Source organism: Ambystoma mexicanum, chromosome 6q, assembly GCF_040938575.1.
Source record: "Ambystoma mexicanum isolate Mex_15411 chromosome 6q, UKY_AmexF1_1, whole genome shotgun sequence".
Lineage (NCBI taxonomy): Eukaryota > Metazoa > Chordata > Amphibia > Caudata > Ambystomatidae > Ambystoma > Ambystoma mexicanum.
In genome coordinates this window covers 279,071,130-279,089,136 of record NC_090937.1, presented here as the reverse complement: position 1 = coordinate 279,089,136, position 18,007 = coordinate 279,071,130, and the positions used below count along the sequence as shown (strand labels likewise).

Here is an 18,007-nt window from a genome sequence, read left to right as displayed (position 1 = left end):
TAATGTCAGCTTACACTACTAACCCCAAAGACATGATAAAACAAATGTTTCCCGCCCTGTTCAGAGGACTAGGTAAACTAAAGGACAAACAAGTAAAACTACACATCAATCCTCAAATAACCCCGACAGCACAGCACTACAGAGGCATACCCCTAAACATACAAAGACACGTAGAGGACGAGATTCAGTCACTATTGCAGCAGGACATCATAGAACCAGCATCAGGACCAACCCCCTGGGTATCCCCCATCGTACCCGTACCGAAGAAAGACAACAAGGACAGCATTCGCATATGCGTGGACATGAGGGCCCCTAATGTAGCCATAGAGCGGGAAAGACATCTGGCTCCAAGAATGACCGATATGATGCATTTACTGCACGGATCCAAGGTATTCTCTAAGCTAGACCTAAACAAGGGATACCATCAGTTAGAACTACACCCTACCTCGAGGTATATTACCACCTTCTCAACCCATGTAGGTCTGTTCAGATACAAAAGACTCAGCTTTGGAGTATCTTCAGCTGCCGAAATATTTCAAAATGAAATACACCAAGTGATAAAACACATTCCCAACTGTCTAAATTACTCGGACGATATCTTGATTTTCGGCGTCACACAAGAAAGCCATGATGACACCCTGAGGAGAGTCTGCATGGCACTGGAGAACGCCCATCTCACACTCAACCCGGACAAATGTGAAATCAGCAAATCCACGCTCAAATTCTTTGGACACATTTTCTCAAAGGATGGCCTAAAGCCAGACCCGGAAAAGGTGCAAGCCCTTGTTGAGACACCCACACCCACGTCAGCTTCAGCAGTACGCTCCTTTCTGGGAATGGCGAGCTACTGCACCCGATATATACAAGATTTCGCCTCAGTAAGCACGCCCCTTCGACTCCTAACTGGGAAAAATCAGGAATTCCAATGGTCGAATGCGTGCGAGGAAGCATTTCAAGAAATCAAGAAAAGAATCGCAACGGCCTCCTGCATGGCCTATTACGACCCTGACTATGACACGGAACTCACAGTAGATGCGAGCCCAGTAGGGTTAGGAGCCATCCTAGCACAATCCAGACGTGGTGCACCACCGGACTCCCCAAGAAGAATTGTAGCCTATGCCAGCCGCAGCCTCTCCAAGACAGAATGTGCATACTCCCAACCCGAAAAGGAGAGCTTAGCGGTAGTATGGGCATGTGAACACTATCACCTCTTTCTCTATGGCCGCCCATTCACCATAATAACAGATCACCAGGCCCTCACCACCATCTATGGGAAACCGACTGCGAGAATGCCACCACGAATCGCCAGATGGGGTTTAAGGTTACAAGAATATTCATTCAAGATAATACATCGTCCAGGCAAGGACAACAATCCAGCCGACTTCCTATCACGATACCCGCTCCCAGCCCATGATGAACGTCAATCACACAAAGCCAATCAATACCTAAGGTACTTGATCAGCAGTGCACTACCTAAATGCATCACCACAACACAACTGCTGGAAGAGACACAAAAGGATGGATTACTCCAGATGGTACAAACTTGTCTTAAATCAAACCAATGGCAGGTCAAAACAAAAGGAGCATCCGCTCTGTCCACGGACGAAGAACAGCATTTCCGTACTTTTAAACTAGTCCGTCATACACTATCCACATCACCGGAAGGACTACTACTAAAGGAAAACAAAATAGTCATCCCAAGAACCCTGCAAGACCAGGTACTAGACATCGCCCATGACGGACACAGAGGAATAGTGTCGACCAAGAGGCAACTGAGGACCAAGGTATGGTTCCCGTCAATAGATGAGCGAGTAGAACAGCTACTACGGAAATGTTTAGCATGTCAGGCGGTGGCACCGCGCACATTTCCGGAGCCACTCAAAACCTCGGAGATGCCACTACAAGTGTGGGACGAAGTAGCTGTAGATATGTTTGGGCCACTAGCGAATGGCAAATACGTACTAGTGATCATTGACGAAATGTCACGGTTCCCAGAAGTACATCTGGTTCATTCAACCAGCGCACAGTCCATCATACCCGCGCTGGACAAAACATTCGCCGATTACGGCATACCATCCAGAGTCAAATCGGACAATGGACCTCCTTTCACGAGCCATGACTTTGCCATGTTCGCAGAACATCTAGGTTTTCAACACCACAAAGTAACTCCACTATGGCCCCAAGCAAATGGCATGGTAGAACGTTTCATGGGAAACCTCAAACGCACACTACAAATCTGCTCCATCACAAATGGATCGTTCATGCAAGCCATCTGCACCTTACTACGAGAGTATCGGAACACTCCGCACAGCTCAACTGGTGAATGCCCATCAATGTTAATGTTCGGACGCGTCATCAAGACACGACTTCCCCACCATGTACACAAGAGGGATGAGTCCACACACACAAAGAGGGCCAGAGGCAAAGACCAAGAAAGCAAGGACAAGACGAAAGCGTACACGGACGCCCGAAGACATGCCCGACCCACCACCATCTGCATCGGCGACCAAGTACTAGTACGACAAAAGCAAGTCACGAAAGACATGCCAGCCTTCAAGCCAGACCCCATGAGAGTGACCCACATCCAAGGGTCGATGATAACAGCCGCCAGCCCCTCTGGCACAATCACAAGAAACTCATCCTTCTTCAAGACTTTCAATGGCACGGACACCACGGCCAACACACCAACAACATCAAGCAGTGACTCCTCAGACACAGACTCTACCTATCAGGAAGAGGAAAGGGACGCAGATGACAGTGGCAGTGAAAGCGACAGCACACTGGTAAAGTCAGTTCCACCGCTGCGTAGCCCATCCAGGAGGGTCGTTCGCAGACCCATTAGATGGATCGAAGAGTCCAACTAAACACCATCTAAGTGTTTGCTTAAGTAGGGGGAAGATGTAGTGTCCTACCTTCATTTCCACGGCATGCTCAGAGGAAGAGTCCTCTGTCTATGACGGACAAAGTGGGCTGCGCCCCATGCGGTGTGGGAGGCGGGGTTACCGCGCTTGGCGCGGCAGTCGTATATAGAATAAAGAAGAGTAAAGACGCACCGCCGCTGTCTCTGTGTATTTCTGTGCGCCGGCTCTTAGTGACTTATATTCACTCCTATTGCAAGCCCGCATGCCGGTCTACACCTACAACACTCGTGTAGGCATAGATATGCCTGCGCCACCTGGAGAGGGCCACACGCTGCGCGGGGAAGACGCAGGGAGCGTGAGGTGCGCACCTCTCGGGGTTTCCTTCCTTCGCCGCCGCGCGCTCATCTAGGAAGGTGCGTGCTGCTGTCCGGACAGGCGAGCGTGCCCACTCCGTGGAAGTAAACAGGAGCGCAACCGCAGCCCCCCCCCCCCCCTCACTGCAAAGTGCTGCTCTAGCCCAGCGGGGAACCCAGCGCGATATCGGAAGGATTGGAGCGGCCGCTGTCACTAGTCACAGATAACCAGAGAACGCCAAGCTCAGAGCTCGTCAGTTCCCAGATAGTGCAAGTTCAGCTCCCCAGAACACGCCACTCCGAAGTGAAATCTGTGGCCCCCCAGTTAACACCACGTTCAGGTCCGTCCTGTCCACGCAGCTGACTAGGTGACTTCAGCCCAGCCGCAGCGCCTTACCACAGCTAACCAGGTCCTGTCCGTTCAAAGCGGTGTGCGGCTCACTGGTGACCGGATAACGTCATGTCACAGCCGGATAGATAACGCTGCCTCACACCCCAGGTGGCCCAACCAGCCAGATAACACACTCCACAGCTGGCTCGCTAATGGCCCTGCGCCGCGCATTCCATAGTTGCCCACTGGTTCTACTGACTCAAAAATACTCGGCTCGGAAGTGTCAGAAAGCACTATAGTGAATTTGCCTCACTTTTTAAAACCTCGCCAGAGTATCTGGTCTTCCGCATGTATTTTGTTTTGTAGTAGCAGGAGCCTTTTTGGCCCCTTCGAGGCACTAAAGACATGACGTAACTATGTTGTTTGTCACCCACGTTGAGTTTGTGTGTTAAATGTATATTCAGCTAAAGTGCCCAAACCATTTACAGAACTCCTTTTAACCTTGTTTTAATATGCACCAGTGCTGCAGGGTTATCTGGTGCCCTGCGAGCCATTGGGTTATGTCACTGCAATGTACCCTCACTCCACTGCCCCCGTGCTGGCTGCATAACCCGCCTTGCTCTACACCTGGCACTACATATAAAGTATAAGCACGACCGCGTGGACTCTGCCTCTCGGTGCTGTCAGTGCTGTGCCCTCATCGCCGCACAGAGCATCTTGGCAACCTATGTCCAGGGGTGACTCGCAGTCCCCGGCCGCCTGGACACTTCCCTGTCCGACCTGCTGTGTCACTCACCCTGTTTGCAGTCGCAGAAGCCCCAGTCCACCCGGCCCCGGTTATTTCTGTAGAAGCACCAGGGCTTGCTTCTCCCATCGGGGTTGCGGCAGAAGTTGTGGTCCCCAAGTCCCTTGCCCGGGGTCCTCTCCAAGAAAGTTGGCACTTCCAGCCAGTTCAAGCACTGCGCCCCGAAGTCTGTCACGTTCACGAAGTCGCCCACGGGGCTGCCGCCACTTTTGCTCTTCGGGCAACCGGTGTACGGAGTGGAAGGTGGCAGGGGGCGGTGGGGATGGGGCTGCAGAGGCTGCTGGCGAGGGGGGAGCCGCTGGGCAGCCGGGCGGTGATGCCCCGGTACGCTGGCCGCCTTGTCAAGGCATCCCCCTCCCGGGAGGGCCCCCAGCACCAGAGCCACAATGAAGCCGGGAATTGTCATGCTGCCAGTGCCCTCGGTTGTGTTCCATGGCCCACTCGGATCCTTTCCCTGGGTGTAGTGTGCGGGGAGGGGCGGGGCCGCTCTTCCCACTAATCTCCCGCCGCCTGCTTCGTATTCATGCAGGAGGGGGCTCCCTGTGCACAGCGTGAGCGGAGCCGGGCAGAGGAGCAGAGACCATCCCACACCCGGGCGGGGAGAGTGGGGGAGGGAGCGGCGCCGAGGGCTGGCAAGGTGTGCGCCAGTGGCTTCTTGCTCTGCGCACGGTTATGCATTCGTTAAGTGGGCAGATTATTAACCCAGCCCGAGGAGTCGCTGCCCTTTATATGGTAGCCGAGTGTGAACGGCTACCGACTCAATCGGTAGATGTGAAACGAGGAAAACACAGTTCCAATCCCAGCGTTCTAGGTGGACCACACTGTTTGATCCTCCTCAAGGGATATCATACACCGCACCCCTGCCATGTGCACGACTTTGTGGCGCCGAGGACGTTTACACGTTTTCGGTGACTATGGTAAACATGTCATTGGAAAGGCCTCTAGCGTTGGTGATGGGAGTTGTCCTGGAGTATGGTATAGTATAGGTCTGTGGGCTCCGTGAATGGAGTGATTGGGTTATAAGGTACCTGTAGGGCCTTCCCATCTGCCACCTGCAGGAGTGGCACTGCTTAGGGCAGTCAAGTGAATAGGCCAGGCAGGAAGGGGTTGATACCTATGGGCATGTCCCAGCTCCTGCCTGTCCGGGAGTGGTGCAGTGGTGTTGGACTGGGTTGGCTCCACCATAGTTGGTGGCAGGTCAGCTGATTGCTCATTATAGAGCGGCCCGGTCTGATGCCGTCTGCTTGTGTGTATTTTTCCTCAGCTGTGCTTTGACCATATCTGCCATGTCTCCTTGATAGCACGTCACTTCCCGGCTCCTTGCTACAATATGCCTCTCCCTATAAAACGCTAAGTGGGTCTGGAGGATGATACAGGAGCGGATATGGCATAGTCTCGGTAGCTGCTTGGAGGGCTTTGATTGCTTGTATACCTCCTCAATCCTCCAGCTCCACTTTCTTGTCATATTTCAGGGACCTGCCTTGGTCCAGGACTTGAGTGGGTGCACTATCTTCAAATGTTCCAAATCTTGTCGTCTCTGGTGTGTACCCTATGGACCCGACCCATGTACTGTTTTGCACTTTGCACTGCTGAAAAGTGACTTTGCACTGCCGGCACCATCCCTATTCATGGAACTGTGCAGAGTGTATTTCTGCAGTGCAACTCGCTATCAGTCAGAGCCCTTTAGGTCACATTAATTCGCCTCATGTGTAATCCGCAATGTTTTGCTCATTCCAACGCCATACGTCTAGTAATACAGATTTTTAATGCTTACGCCCCGCCATCTGGTTTGCATACCAAGCACATTCAGTAATAGGCAAGGCCATTTTACTTGCACATTCAGTAATAGGCAAGACCATTTTACTTTGGTAAGAAAATGTCCTAAAGGTCACATATTGATAGCTGGAGATTTTAATGTGAAAAATATCCACTTAGAGAGCAGGAGAACGTGTAATTCGGCTTGACAATGGAAACATTTTTTAAGCAAGTACGACTTGGAATGTTTGCCCTTTTACCCAATAGATGATAGGAATTTTACCTATACATGGTCCAATGGACACTCTTGTTCGCATATCGATTCCGTCATTAACGATTCAGCGAGGATGAAACGTTGTGGCTTAGTCAAAATCCAACCTACTGAGGTGAGTGATCATGCCTCCTTAAGCTGGACTGTGGATATTGCCCCTGTGGGTCGATGCCTCTCAAGAAATGTAAATCTGAGGGTGAATGAACAGGGCAATCGAATAATATGGACGGGCTATATGAGTAAGGAGGCCAATAACATTCTGTCAGCTAATTACACTCAGCTTGAGTCCAGGATGACGCAGGGCGGTTGGGACATGAACGCACTGGTAAAAAACATAGTAAATTGTACATATTCAAATAAACTTAACCTATTTGGGAAACAAGGGAGCGTTCATGTATCTACATTTGACATATTAACACACCAAAAGAAGTTGGCATACAGTAAAGACCGGGCGAATATCAGGGGACATCTAACAATGCCACGTAAAGCTAAAGAGACCAGTGTAACTCGTTTGGCTACAGGTTTTAAGAATTGGTTGCATCAGCATAAACATTCCACCAGAAATGTGAATTGGCTACTATTGCTTGGCTTGCTTAAAATCAAAGATAAACGCAAATTCTGGCCTCGTTTTAATGAGTCTCAGGGAATTCACTCCACTATGGAATTACATCCTGCCCCTGAAACTTTACAGGATTCCTACATTGGTAAACTTTACTTAGATCCTAAAAGCAAAAATACAGAGGCCTTACATCATATTAATAGAATGAATGTAACACCCGTGGGTCAGGGACATCATTTGGGGGTCGCCAGAGGTCGCAAGTGCGACCTCTGAGGTCTCCCTTGCGACCTCTAAAAAAAATTACAAAAATTAAAAAAGATTTTTCCTGATCTGGGCTGTGGTTTAATGACTGAGGAGAGAAAATAAAAACTACTCCCAGTTTTCATTTATACGAGTGCATGTGTATTATTACTCCTTTGTTTGTACACCTATCCTCTGGATATGCATAAATAAGGCTACAATAGAGGATTAGATACACCTCTAATTTCATTTGCATATAATCAAATTGCAATAAGCTGTGACTTTCATAGACAGGACACCCCCTCATGTTTTCCCCTGGGCTGTGGCCAGCACCATGTGGCTCTTTAATTCTGGAGTGGCTAGCTTTCTTGTTCGGGCCCCTTAAAAAAGAAGAAAAATAAGAACATGAGGGCCACAAGTCTAACACTTTCAGCACTGAACCTAAATAAGAAAGAATAGGAATGCCAAAAAATGTGTCTTTCTGGAATTCTATACAATAATTGCTAGACTTATTAAAGGTTTATTTCAGACACACTTCAGGGGGTGAGTCACTGATTTAGTCTGTTCTCAAACGCCTCAACTCAGCCTTTCATCCTTCTGAGGTTGATAAATGGGTACCAACACAGGTTGTGTGTATATTTCTTCTATGTAAAGCGCTTAAGCGTAAGTGCTATATAATAACACATCATTATCATTTGGTCATGGACGTCTGCTTGCAATCACAGTAATTTGTAATATGGGCCTATACACACTGGTCTTAATGATACATATGGCGATCCCTTCAGGTATGAAATGTACATCACATTATAGTGATATTGTAACCATATTTTTCGTAGTGTACAATGCTATGTCATGCCACTTCCTGTTTTGTCAACGGGTGAAAGGTCGTGTTCCATCGCTTCCCGCGATATCACTTTGGGGTGGTGTCAAATGACATCCCTTCCTGTAATGTCATCAGGGGTCAAGGGTCGTGTGATGTCACTTCCGCTACCCCTGACATTTTGGTGAAATTACATCTCTGCCGTGGGTTATGATTTGGACGATCTTGTGATAGTTATAGGGAACTCGAAGGCCTCACGTGCTCCTGGGCCTCACGGAATACTGAATGTCCTTTATAAAGCAAACCCTCAATTCTGGGCCAAGGTCCTATTTAACATCTTTAGTGAAATTGAGACTAGTGGCATTGTTCCCAACAGCTGAAAAAGATCTGTTCTCATTCATGTCCATAAAAAAGGTGACAGACTTGATCCTGGAAACTACCGACTGCTGGCAATGTTGGATTCCAGTCAGAAAATGTGTTCTAAAATCTTATTAAAAGAGCCTACTAGATGGGCTGAAGACAGGGACTTGATTAAGCCCTTTCAGACATGCTTTCGAAAAGTGCACGGGATGCTTAACAACATATGTGCCATTCAATATTTGATGGCCGAAGCTAGCTGCTACTGGCTTCCTGCGGCCCCATACATAATCTGTACTGTTGTTATATTGACTACAGCAAGGCATTTGATTTGGTTTCTCGTGCCTTGCTGTGGAAAAAGTTAGAGCGGGATGGATCAACAGCTTTTACATGTTATCAAATCACTTTACACAAACAGTTCGCTAAAAGCGCATGGCTACCGCCATACTCGTGGTAGTACAGGCACGGCTGCCACCGGTATTGGATTTTATCCGGCGTCCAGAAAAGGGCAATTACCGGGTCATTACGACCTTGGGGGACCCGGTAATTGCCCTTTTCTGGGCACCGGAAAAAATGAATCCCCATTCCCATTGAGCCCAACAGCGCTCAATGGGAATGGGGAGGGTGGTAGCAACGGTACCATTATTAATGGTACCGTTGCTACCATCAAGTTCTGCTCGCGGATGCCGGTACGGCCTCCCGGTAAAACCTGGTGGCTGTAAGGGCACGCGTGAGTAGAACTCCTAGTATGGTGGACCAGATAATTTGCCTATGCTATTCACTTTATCCAATGTCTGTACATTCGGCCTCGTTATGAGTATGGTGGTACAGTGACAAAGGTGCCGGTTCCCGGCGCCGTTGTTGCCTTACCACCATACTCGTAATGAGGCCCAATGTCCAGAAATTGGGATAAAGTGAATAGCATAGGCAAATTATCAATTAAGAGAAGATATATTGAATATTCGCCTCAGAGCTTCTTGTTAAATTCCCCTCATACATACCTCACTACATTTTGTGCAATTGACCTTAAGCGTTTTATTGTATGTCTACGCTTAAATTTCCTTCAAAGGGGAGAGTACATTGGTGTATGGGATGGTATTTCTTTGTAGGCAATGGCAATGGTTGCAGCATGCACCATACGTCGGAAGCGGCGGTTATGGCCGTGCGGCTTGACGTTCACTGATCTTTCTAGGTCCCTTTCTCTAAGTAACGTGATCCAGCAGACGTGTCGGCTGCAACTTCGGGCAGCTTTTCTCGCGGCGCGGCCTCTCTTGCGGAGATCGTGGAGACCGCAGCTGCGTTCGTGGTCGGAGACCTCAAGAGGTGCCAGCTCGGAGAAAACGGTGCCCAGGACTGGGATTGACTCATGTGCCCTGCCCAATAGACCGAGCAGACCTAAACCGGCGGCCGGTGAGCATTGGAAAAGTATGTTAGGTATATTTGCAGCCTTGCCGCTCTCTGTTTTGTTTATCCCTCCTTTTGGATGTACAGCGTAGGAAGAACGGGACAGACTGAGAGGAGGTGTGCGGTCGTTCACACAGGCTTAGTTTCCCTTGGAGAGAGGATCTTCCCTGGAGAGAGGGGCTGCACACACACTTGACTGGCCTCTCACCCTGCTGGCGCACTGTTCAATCATAATTTGTGTGGGGAACAGTTCACTTTATGGCAGCCAGCACAAAAGGGGACATCTATAATTTACGCTCAAGGATTCAGGAGCAGCCCATTAATTCCCCTATGTGTAGTAATAAAAGTCCCACAAGTCAGATCGGAATGGAATTGGGACAGGTTGGCCTTCCATCTCCTCTTTCCTCGCCGACAAGAAAGCAGGTACAGGAGGTTCTGACCTTCAGTACCCGGAGAAGACGAAGATTGCGGAACATGCGACTGAACCCAAACTGCCCTTAACTCCCGCAGCCCCAGGGACTGTTTTAAAAAGAGAGTATAGTAACTCTGCTGTCCTCCATGCTCATGAGGGGTGTGAGACTCCCTTAGGAAATAATATGGAGCACTGGAAGTCACCCACTGCGGTCCCTCAAGAGGAGACTGGACTTCCTCCTTCCTCCTTAGACCAATCTATACTCGATCACTGGCCAGACTTTATGGCCAGCATTGCCAAGGAGCTATTGCTTTGCACAAGCCCTTTTGATTTAGGTCTCCTAGTGGAGTCTCTTAGTAAACTTGTGGTGAATCCAAGTTCTCTGAGCATGAACAAGGCCTCACAAACTAATGAATCCCTCTACTTAAATGCTGGAATTGGGACAAACAATGTGGATAAGTCTTGTCAAATCAACCTTCAAAAAGAGCTACTAGATAAGGCCTCACAATCGGATCATTGTAGTAAGACAGTTGAAGTACTGCACAGTATCTTGATGAATAAAAGCAGCACAACTACAATCTCAAACACTGTCAACCCCAACTTTGAACCAGCTGTCACTACTATTGCAGGGGCACAGAAATCAGGGCAAGATACCCACATAACCCCTCTACAGACTAATGTTCTTCCGAAGTTGGTCACCTCCCAGAACCTGCGTATTAGAAAATGTCGAATGCCCAAAATAGAAGATATGAGTAGTCAGGATTTTGTCCTGGACCAGAGACATTTTATTATTACTAATATTAGCAAGGTTAATGGCCATGAATCCATAGAAGCCCTGCGGCTTAAAGTTCTAGCATGGCTAAAACAGAGAACTGGACCGGGTGTGGTCAGGTTATCAGATCTCAAAATCCTTCATAGGATGGACCTGAGAGACTGGAGCTCACATGACAATAAGGACTGCGTCTTGGTGGGGTGTGGGTCCAGTTCCCTACCTGCCTTTCTAAGACTGTGCAGATATATGCCGAGGGGATCCACCAGCTGCAATTTGATTATTTGATTTTTGATTTGGTTTCTCTATGCCATGTTTTTTGTTGATTGTTTGCTTTGCATATTGCTTTGGTTATATTTTTTGTTCATTCTTGTCTCATGTCGAGAACTGTTTGTATTGTTTGTTCCTTGTTGTCTGCGCCCTTAAGCCTTTTGGGTACCTGGAGCGCAATACAAATAATAAACACACATAGTATCGGCTTGCCGTTTTTGCGGAAGGGCCACAGAGTCGGTTTGTCATTTATTATCATCCTGCAAATTTCTACAGTCATATTGTAGCAGGGGGTATAGCACTCTTATTAGTCATCTTGAACAGATACAATCTGACCAGTTTTGGAACATGTTGTACTGCACAGAATCTGTTGTTATAACTAACACAACTTATAAAAGAAGGACAGACATTTTAAATCTTTTTCAAGCAGGGCTCAATAACGAACAGCATTGTGAATTTTAACCTTTGGCTGATTTATATTTTTTACTATCAAATCTAATATTTTTGTAATCAATTATTTTAAGGTGTGGTTTTAAGAAACACTTATTTATTTACCAAAATGTAATCATTATGATGTATTTTATGTATTTTTTCTTCTGTAATTAATTGCTGTTATTTGTGGTTTGTTAATGTGCTTACGGCTTGTTCAATAGCTAAATACACAGTAAAGATTTAAATAAATAAATAAATACATACATACATACATACATACATACATATGTGCTGTAGTTACAGACGTGAATAAAGGGTGGCAAGGTGCAAAATGATTTGCAAGTTGCATGGATTAGTAAGTGCATGCCAAAATGACATTTCCTGAAGATTTGGACAGCCTTAATGTGCCACTGTTAACCCCTCACTGTGTCAAATGGCAATTGCACAATGATGTTCCGGAGCGGATGCAAAATGACTTAAAATGCACAACCAGCCCCTACCCGAACAAGCTTCTGAGGGGAGAACTGCAAGTGAGGAAATCCCTATTGAGCGACTCAACCAATCCACAGCCACTAAAGGTCAAAGAGATTGCTTTGCTTGATATGCAAATTAACTTGGAATACACAGGGGTGCGAACCAAAAGATGGAGGATGCAAGCGAACGTCCTAGAGGATGAGTTAGTAACAAAGGGTTTGGGAGATTTTATAAGAATTTATTTTGAAGATAATAAAGGTACAACCGGGATTAAGACTGTCTGGGACTGTTTTAAGGCGGTACTGCGGGTTGAGTTGATATGTAGAGGTACACATGCTAGGAAGACAAAAACAAGGGAGATTAGTAAATTGGAGGAGGAGGTGAAAGTTATGCAAAAGGTATGTGCAATTGATAACCTGGATCAGAATAGGATTAGATTGTTGAAATTGGAAGCTGAATTGCATGACCGTGTACAAAATGTGGCAAATAATAGTATGTTTTATTCAAGGTAACGGTTTTGGGAATCGGGCGATAGGAATGGTAAATTATTGGCCGGTAGGCTTAGAGGGATGATTACAGACACATGTGTCTCTTCTATTCAAACGGATGCAGGAGTTACTTTCCATATGACAAAAGAAATTTGTGAGGGTTTTAGGGGTTACTATAAGCAGTTATACAAGGAGGGGATATATCCCAGTACGGAGAACCTGGAAAAAATTTTTGATAACATTTCTCTGTCTAAGTTAGATTTGGGGAAAAGGGACATGTTGGACTCTGTGATTGATGTTGCTGAAGTATATACTGCTATCTCACAAATGAAGGATGGGAAATCGCCTGGGCCGGATGGTTTGGTGGCAGAGTTGTATAAGAAGTTTGACTCTATAGTGGCGCCAATTTTATGTGAAGTTTATAATGATTTTTTGCGAACTGTAATAATGTGTGATTCAATGAAAGAGGCGTTGATTATTGTAATTCCAAAATCAAATAGGGACCATAAAAAATGTGGGAATTATAGACCCATCTCTCTATTGAATGTTGATCTAAAAATGTTTACAAAGATTTGGGCTAATAGGTTGAAATCATGTATGGGTGATCTGATTGATGGGTCTCAGGTGGGTTTTACTCCGGGACGGTTTGGGTACGATAATATACGGACATTGTTAAATGTGATTGGCACACATTATGGGAAAAATTTGAAGTACATTGTTGGTTTGTTTGATGCTGAAAAGGCCTTTGACATGGTCAACTGGAAATTTATGGAACATACGGTGCTGAAAATGGGGTTTGGACCAATGTTTATGAGGATGATAGAGTGTATCCATCGTGATGTGAGGGCGCAGGTGCAGGTTAATGGGGAGATTTCGAAGTCGTTTCCACTTTTGAAGGGAACACGTCAAGGTTGTCCGCTATCACCGTTTTTGTTTAATCTGGCATTGGAGCCTTTGGCGGAATACATCATACAATGTGAATTGATAAAAGGAATACGGGTAGGGAAAACTGAGATAAAAATGTTGGCCTACGCAGATGATATGATGATTTTGTTATCTAATCCAGAAGAATGTGGGGCTATACTGAAGGGGATGTTTGAAGAAGTGGGAAAATTATCTGGACACAAAATTAATTGGGAAAAAACTGTGATATTTCCATTATCTAGGACATGTGATAGTAGTATCTTGGAATCTTGGAATTGTAAATGGTCGCCTGGAGGTGTTACATACGTGGGTATTTATATTGTGGGAGATCTGGGTAAAATAGTTCAGTGTAATTTGGACATGGTGCTACCTAAAATATCATTGATTATTAAAAAATGGGAGAGATTAAATTTGAATCTGTGGGCGAAAATCAATGCAATCAAAATGGTTTTGTTACCTAAATTGTTATATATTATTCAATCAATACCGTTGCGTATATATAGAAAACAATTGTCCTAAATAGATAAACTTTTTCAATCCTTTTTGTGCAGAGCTAATAAGAGACCTCGTATTCCAAAATGTATGTTAATGCAGAGAGTTGAGGAAGGTAGGTTTGGATATCCACACTTGATGAAATACTGCAATGCTTTTTTGCTTAAAAAGAGTTCACCTTATTTTAAGGAAGAACACGCTAAGGAACAGATTTGGTTGAGAATGGAGAGGGAGGTGTGTGCACCATTTCATTTGGATAACATATATAGCATGGGAAGATTGCCTAATAAAAGGCTAAAAGTGCCAACGATACTGGCAACTAGACAAGCTGTGGGGTTATGGTTTAGGGATAATGAACAGAGTTATGGTTTTAGCTCGGATGCCTCTATTTGGTATAATGAAGCGCTACAAATTGATAATAGATGTCTGTACTGGAAGAGTTGGGTTTAGAGAGGAATTCTGAAGCTGGGAGATATTTTGGATGGAAACAGATTGCTGAATTATGATGAACTTAAAGGTAAATTTGATCTAGGGCAGAGAGAATTGCATGGATATTTGGATCTGGTTGCTTTGATTAATCAAAGGAGGAATATGGCTAATGGTACGATTGGAGTGAAACCTGAGATTAGTAAATTGTTAGAGGGACAGGAGTATGGTGTAAGGACTTATATGCAGTTTATGCCCTTGGAAGCGGGTCATGTTTTAGCTTGGGATAGGTTGAGGGAGGCCTGGGCGATTGATGTGAGTAGGTTTATATCTGAGAATGATTGGAGGAATATTTTAAGGGTCGGTGTGAATTTGAAGGGAGATATGACTTTGCATTTGATTCGACAGAAAATTATAGGGAGGATTTATTGGACTCTGGTTAAAATGTTTAAGTTAAAACTGAGATTGGATGACCTGTGTTGGAGCTGTGGTAGTGGCAGAGGTACGCTTCTGCATCTGCTATGGGAATGTACAAGGGTTCGGACGTTTTGGAGAGAGGTAATAGACAGGATTGATTTAGTTTTTGGTATAAACCTGCCGCGTTCTGCGGCAAACATAATCTTGCTCTCGCATGAAGATAGATGTGCGAAGACTAGGAAATATAATTTATGGATTGACAAGGCTGTGATGATTGCAATTAAGTTGATCCTCAGAATTTGGAAGACGAGGAAGAAACCTAAGGTTGATGACTGGCTGATGGAATTACAAATTTTGTCACAATATGAAAGGATCTCATTGAAAAAAAAGGATAAGGAAGAGGTGTACTTGTCATTTTAGCATTGGGATTGGTTGCAGAGCCAGCGTGTTGGCACTTTCAGTAATTTTCCCACACGGGTTTCCATGCTGTGTGTACGTACAGTGGTGCAAACAGCGTCCCGCTACACTCAGGACTTTACTGTGAATATAGTGGTACATTTAAAAAGGTGTACAATTTGAAGTACTTCTCGTTTTTAAAATACAGCCAGTTACGAGTAGGGATTTCCTGGGAAATATGTATATTATGGCATGGGGCAACTATGGTTTACAATTTACAGTACTTTCAATTTTCTGCATTCTGTAAATAAGCCATGCAATCCCAAATCATAATGGATATTTTAAAAATCAGGATCTATGTAAAATACCGCGCTTTTACCATTGGCGGTATATTCATAACCAGGCCCAAGCATTGATTTGTTTAGCAGATTTATTGCACATCGGCAAACTAAACTCCACCTGGGCCCAGATTAGAAAAGATTTGCATATGTGTAAAAAAGTGGAGCAAATGAGTTTAAAAGCGATTTTGCTGCTATGATAATAGATAATGGAAAAAACAGGTTTAGCACCAAACGGTATTATCGAAGCAAAATGTCCACTGGGTAAACATGGAAGCAGGCTGATTTATATTTAGCATATTTGTTGTGAAATTTGAAAAGAAACGTAGTAGACGCTTTTTGTTGTATATGGTGCAAAAAAGAGTCTCATGGATGTGTGCACTAGTGCAAAGGTTTTTAGACAGTATGGATTGTGACGGAATCTGTTTGGCCCATTTTGCATTATCAAAGCATTTGCCTACATCTTCTGGCGTGCCGTTTAAACCTCGGTTCACATTAAAAAGATTATGTTTTTGGAGACAAGTAGTCGTTGCACGTAGACATGAGGTAACATAATTAGTCACGTAGCGCAGAAAGGAAACACGCGCACAATGATGCGCGGCGGGTGCGCGCATGGAACAAATAACTACGAAACCCGTTGATGAGATAAAATAACTAGCAAAGGTGTAAAGTCGCCCGAGGTGTTAGCTGGGACAATGGTCCGATAAGGAGGACCTCGTGTAGGCATAGATATGCCTGCGCCACCTGGAGAGGGCCACACGCTGCGCGGGGAAGACGCAGGGAGCGTGAGGTGCGCACCTCTCGGGGTTTCCTTCCTTCGCCGCCGCGCGCTCATCTAGGAAGGTGCGTGCTGCTGTCCGGACAGGCGAGCGTGCCCACTCCGTGGAAGTAAACAGGAGCGCAACCGCAGCCCCCCCCCCCCCCTCACTGCAAAGTGCTGCTCTAGCCCAGCGGGGAACCCAGCGCGATATCGGAAGGATTGGAGCGGCCGCTGTCACTAGTCACAGATAACCAGAGAACGCCAAGCTCAGAGCTCGTCAGTTCCCAGATAGTGCAAGTTCAGCTCCCCAGAACACGCCACTCCGAAGTGAAATCTGTGGCCCCCCAGTTAACACCACGTTCAGGTCCGTCCTGTCCACGCAGCTGACTAGGTGACTTCAGCCCAGCCGCAGCGCCTTACCACAGCTAACCAGGTCCTGTCCGTTCAAAGCGGTGTGCGGCTCACTGGTGACCGGATAACGTCATGTCACAGCCGGATAGATAACGCTGCCTCACACCCCAGGTGGCCCAACCAGCCAGATAACACACTCCACAGCTGGCTCGCTAATGGCCCTGCGCCGCGCATTCCATAGTTGCCCACTGGTTCTACTGACTCAAAAATACTCGGCTCGGAAGTGTCAGAAAGCACTATAGTGAATTTGCCTCACTTTTTAAAACCTCGCCAGAGTATCTGGTCTTCCGCATGTATTTTGTTTTGTAGTAGCAGGAGCCTTTTTGGCCCCTTCGAGGCACTAAAGACATGACGTAACTATGTTGTTTGTCACCCACGTTGAGTTTGTGTGTTAAATGTATATTCAGCTAAAGTGCCCAAACCATTTACAGAACTCCTTTTAACCTTGTTTTAATATGCACCAGTGCTGCAGGGTTATCTGGTGCCCTGCGAGCCATTGGGTTATGTCACTGCAATGTACCCTCACTCCACTGCCCCCGTGCTGGCTGCATAACCCGCCTTGCTCTACACCTGGCACTACATATAAAGTATAAGCACGACCGCGTGGACTCTGCCTCTCGGTGCTGTCAGTGCTGTGCCCTCATCGCCGCACAGAGCATCTTGGCAACCTATGTCCAGGGGTGACTCGCAGTCCCCGGCCGCCTGGACACTTCCCTGTCCGACCTGCTGTGTCACTCACCCTGTTTGCAGTCGCAGAAGCCCCAGTCCACCCGGCCCCGGTTATTTCTGTAGAAGCACCAGGGCTTGCTTCTCCCATCGGGGTTGCGGCAGAAGTTGTGGTCCCCAAGTCCCTTGCCCGGGGTCCTCTCCAAGAAAGTTGGCACTTCCAGCCAGTTCAAGCACTGCGCCCCGAAGTCTGTCACGTTCACGAAGTCGCCCACGGGGCTGCCGCCACTTTTGCTCTTCGGGCAACCGGTGTACGGAGTGGAAGGTGGCAGGGGGCGGTGGGGATGGGGCTGCAGAGGCTGCTGGCGAGGGGGGAGCCGCTGGGCAGCCGGGCGGTGATGCCCCGGTACGCTGGCCGCCTTGTCAAGGCATCCCCCTCCCGGGAGGGCCCCCAGCACCAGAGCCACAATGAAGCCGGGAATTGTCATGCTGCCAGTGCCCTCGGTTGTGTTCCATGGCCCACTCGGATCCTTTCCCTGGGTGTAGTGTGCGGGGAGGGGCGGGGCCGCTCTTCCC

At 46.8% G+C, this 18,007-nt stretch overlaps 1 protein-coding gene and 1 long non-coding RNA gene across 2 annotated transcripts in view; one reads left to right on the top strand and one right to left on the bottom strand.

The window, feature by feature from the left end:
* PRSS12 (serine protease 12) overlaps positions 1-4,992 on the bottom strand; it is a 742,297-nt gene extending 737,305 nt beyond the window's left edge. The window contains exon 1 of the mRNA XM_069630755.1: positions 4,342-4,992. Within this exon, the coding sequence (XP_069486856.1) occupies positions 4,342-4,756 (415 nt within the window). The 5' untranslated portion in view covers positions 4,757-4,992. The remainder of the gene's footprint in view (positions 1-4,341) is intronic.
* The window catches only part of LOC138515973 (uncharacterized), a 322,103-nt gene that overhangs the window by 131,808 nt on the left and 172,288 nt on the right, over positions 1-18,007 (top strand). The gene's annotated exons all lie outside the window — the stretch shown is intronic.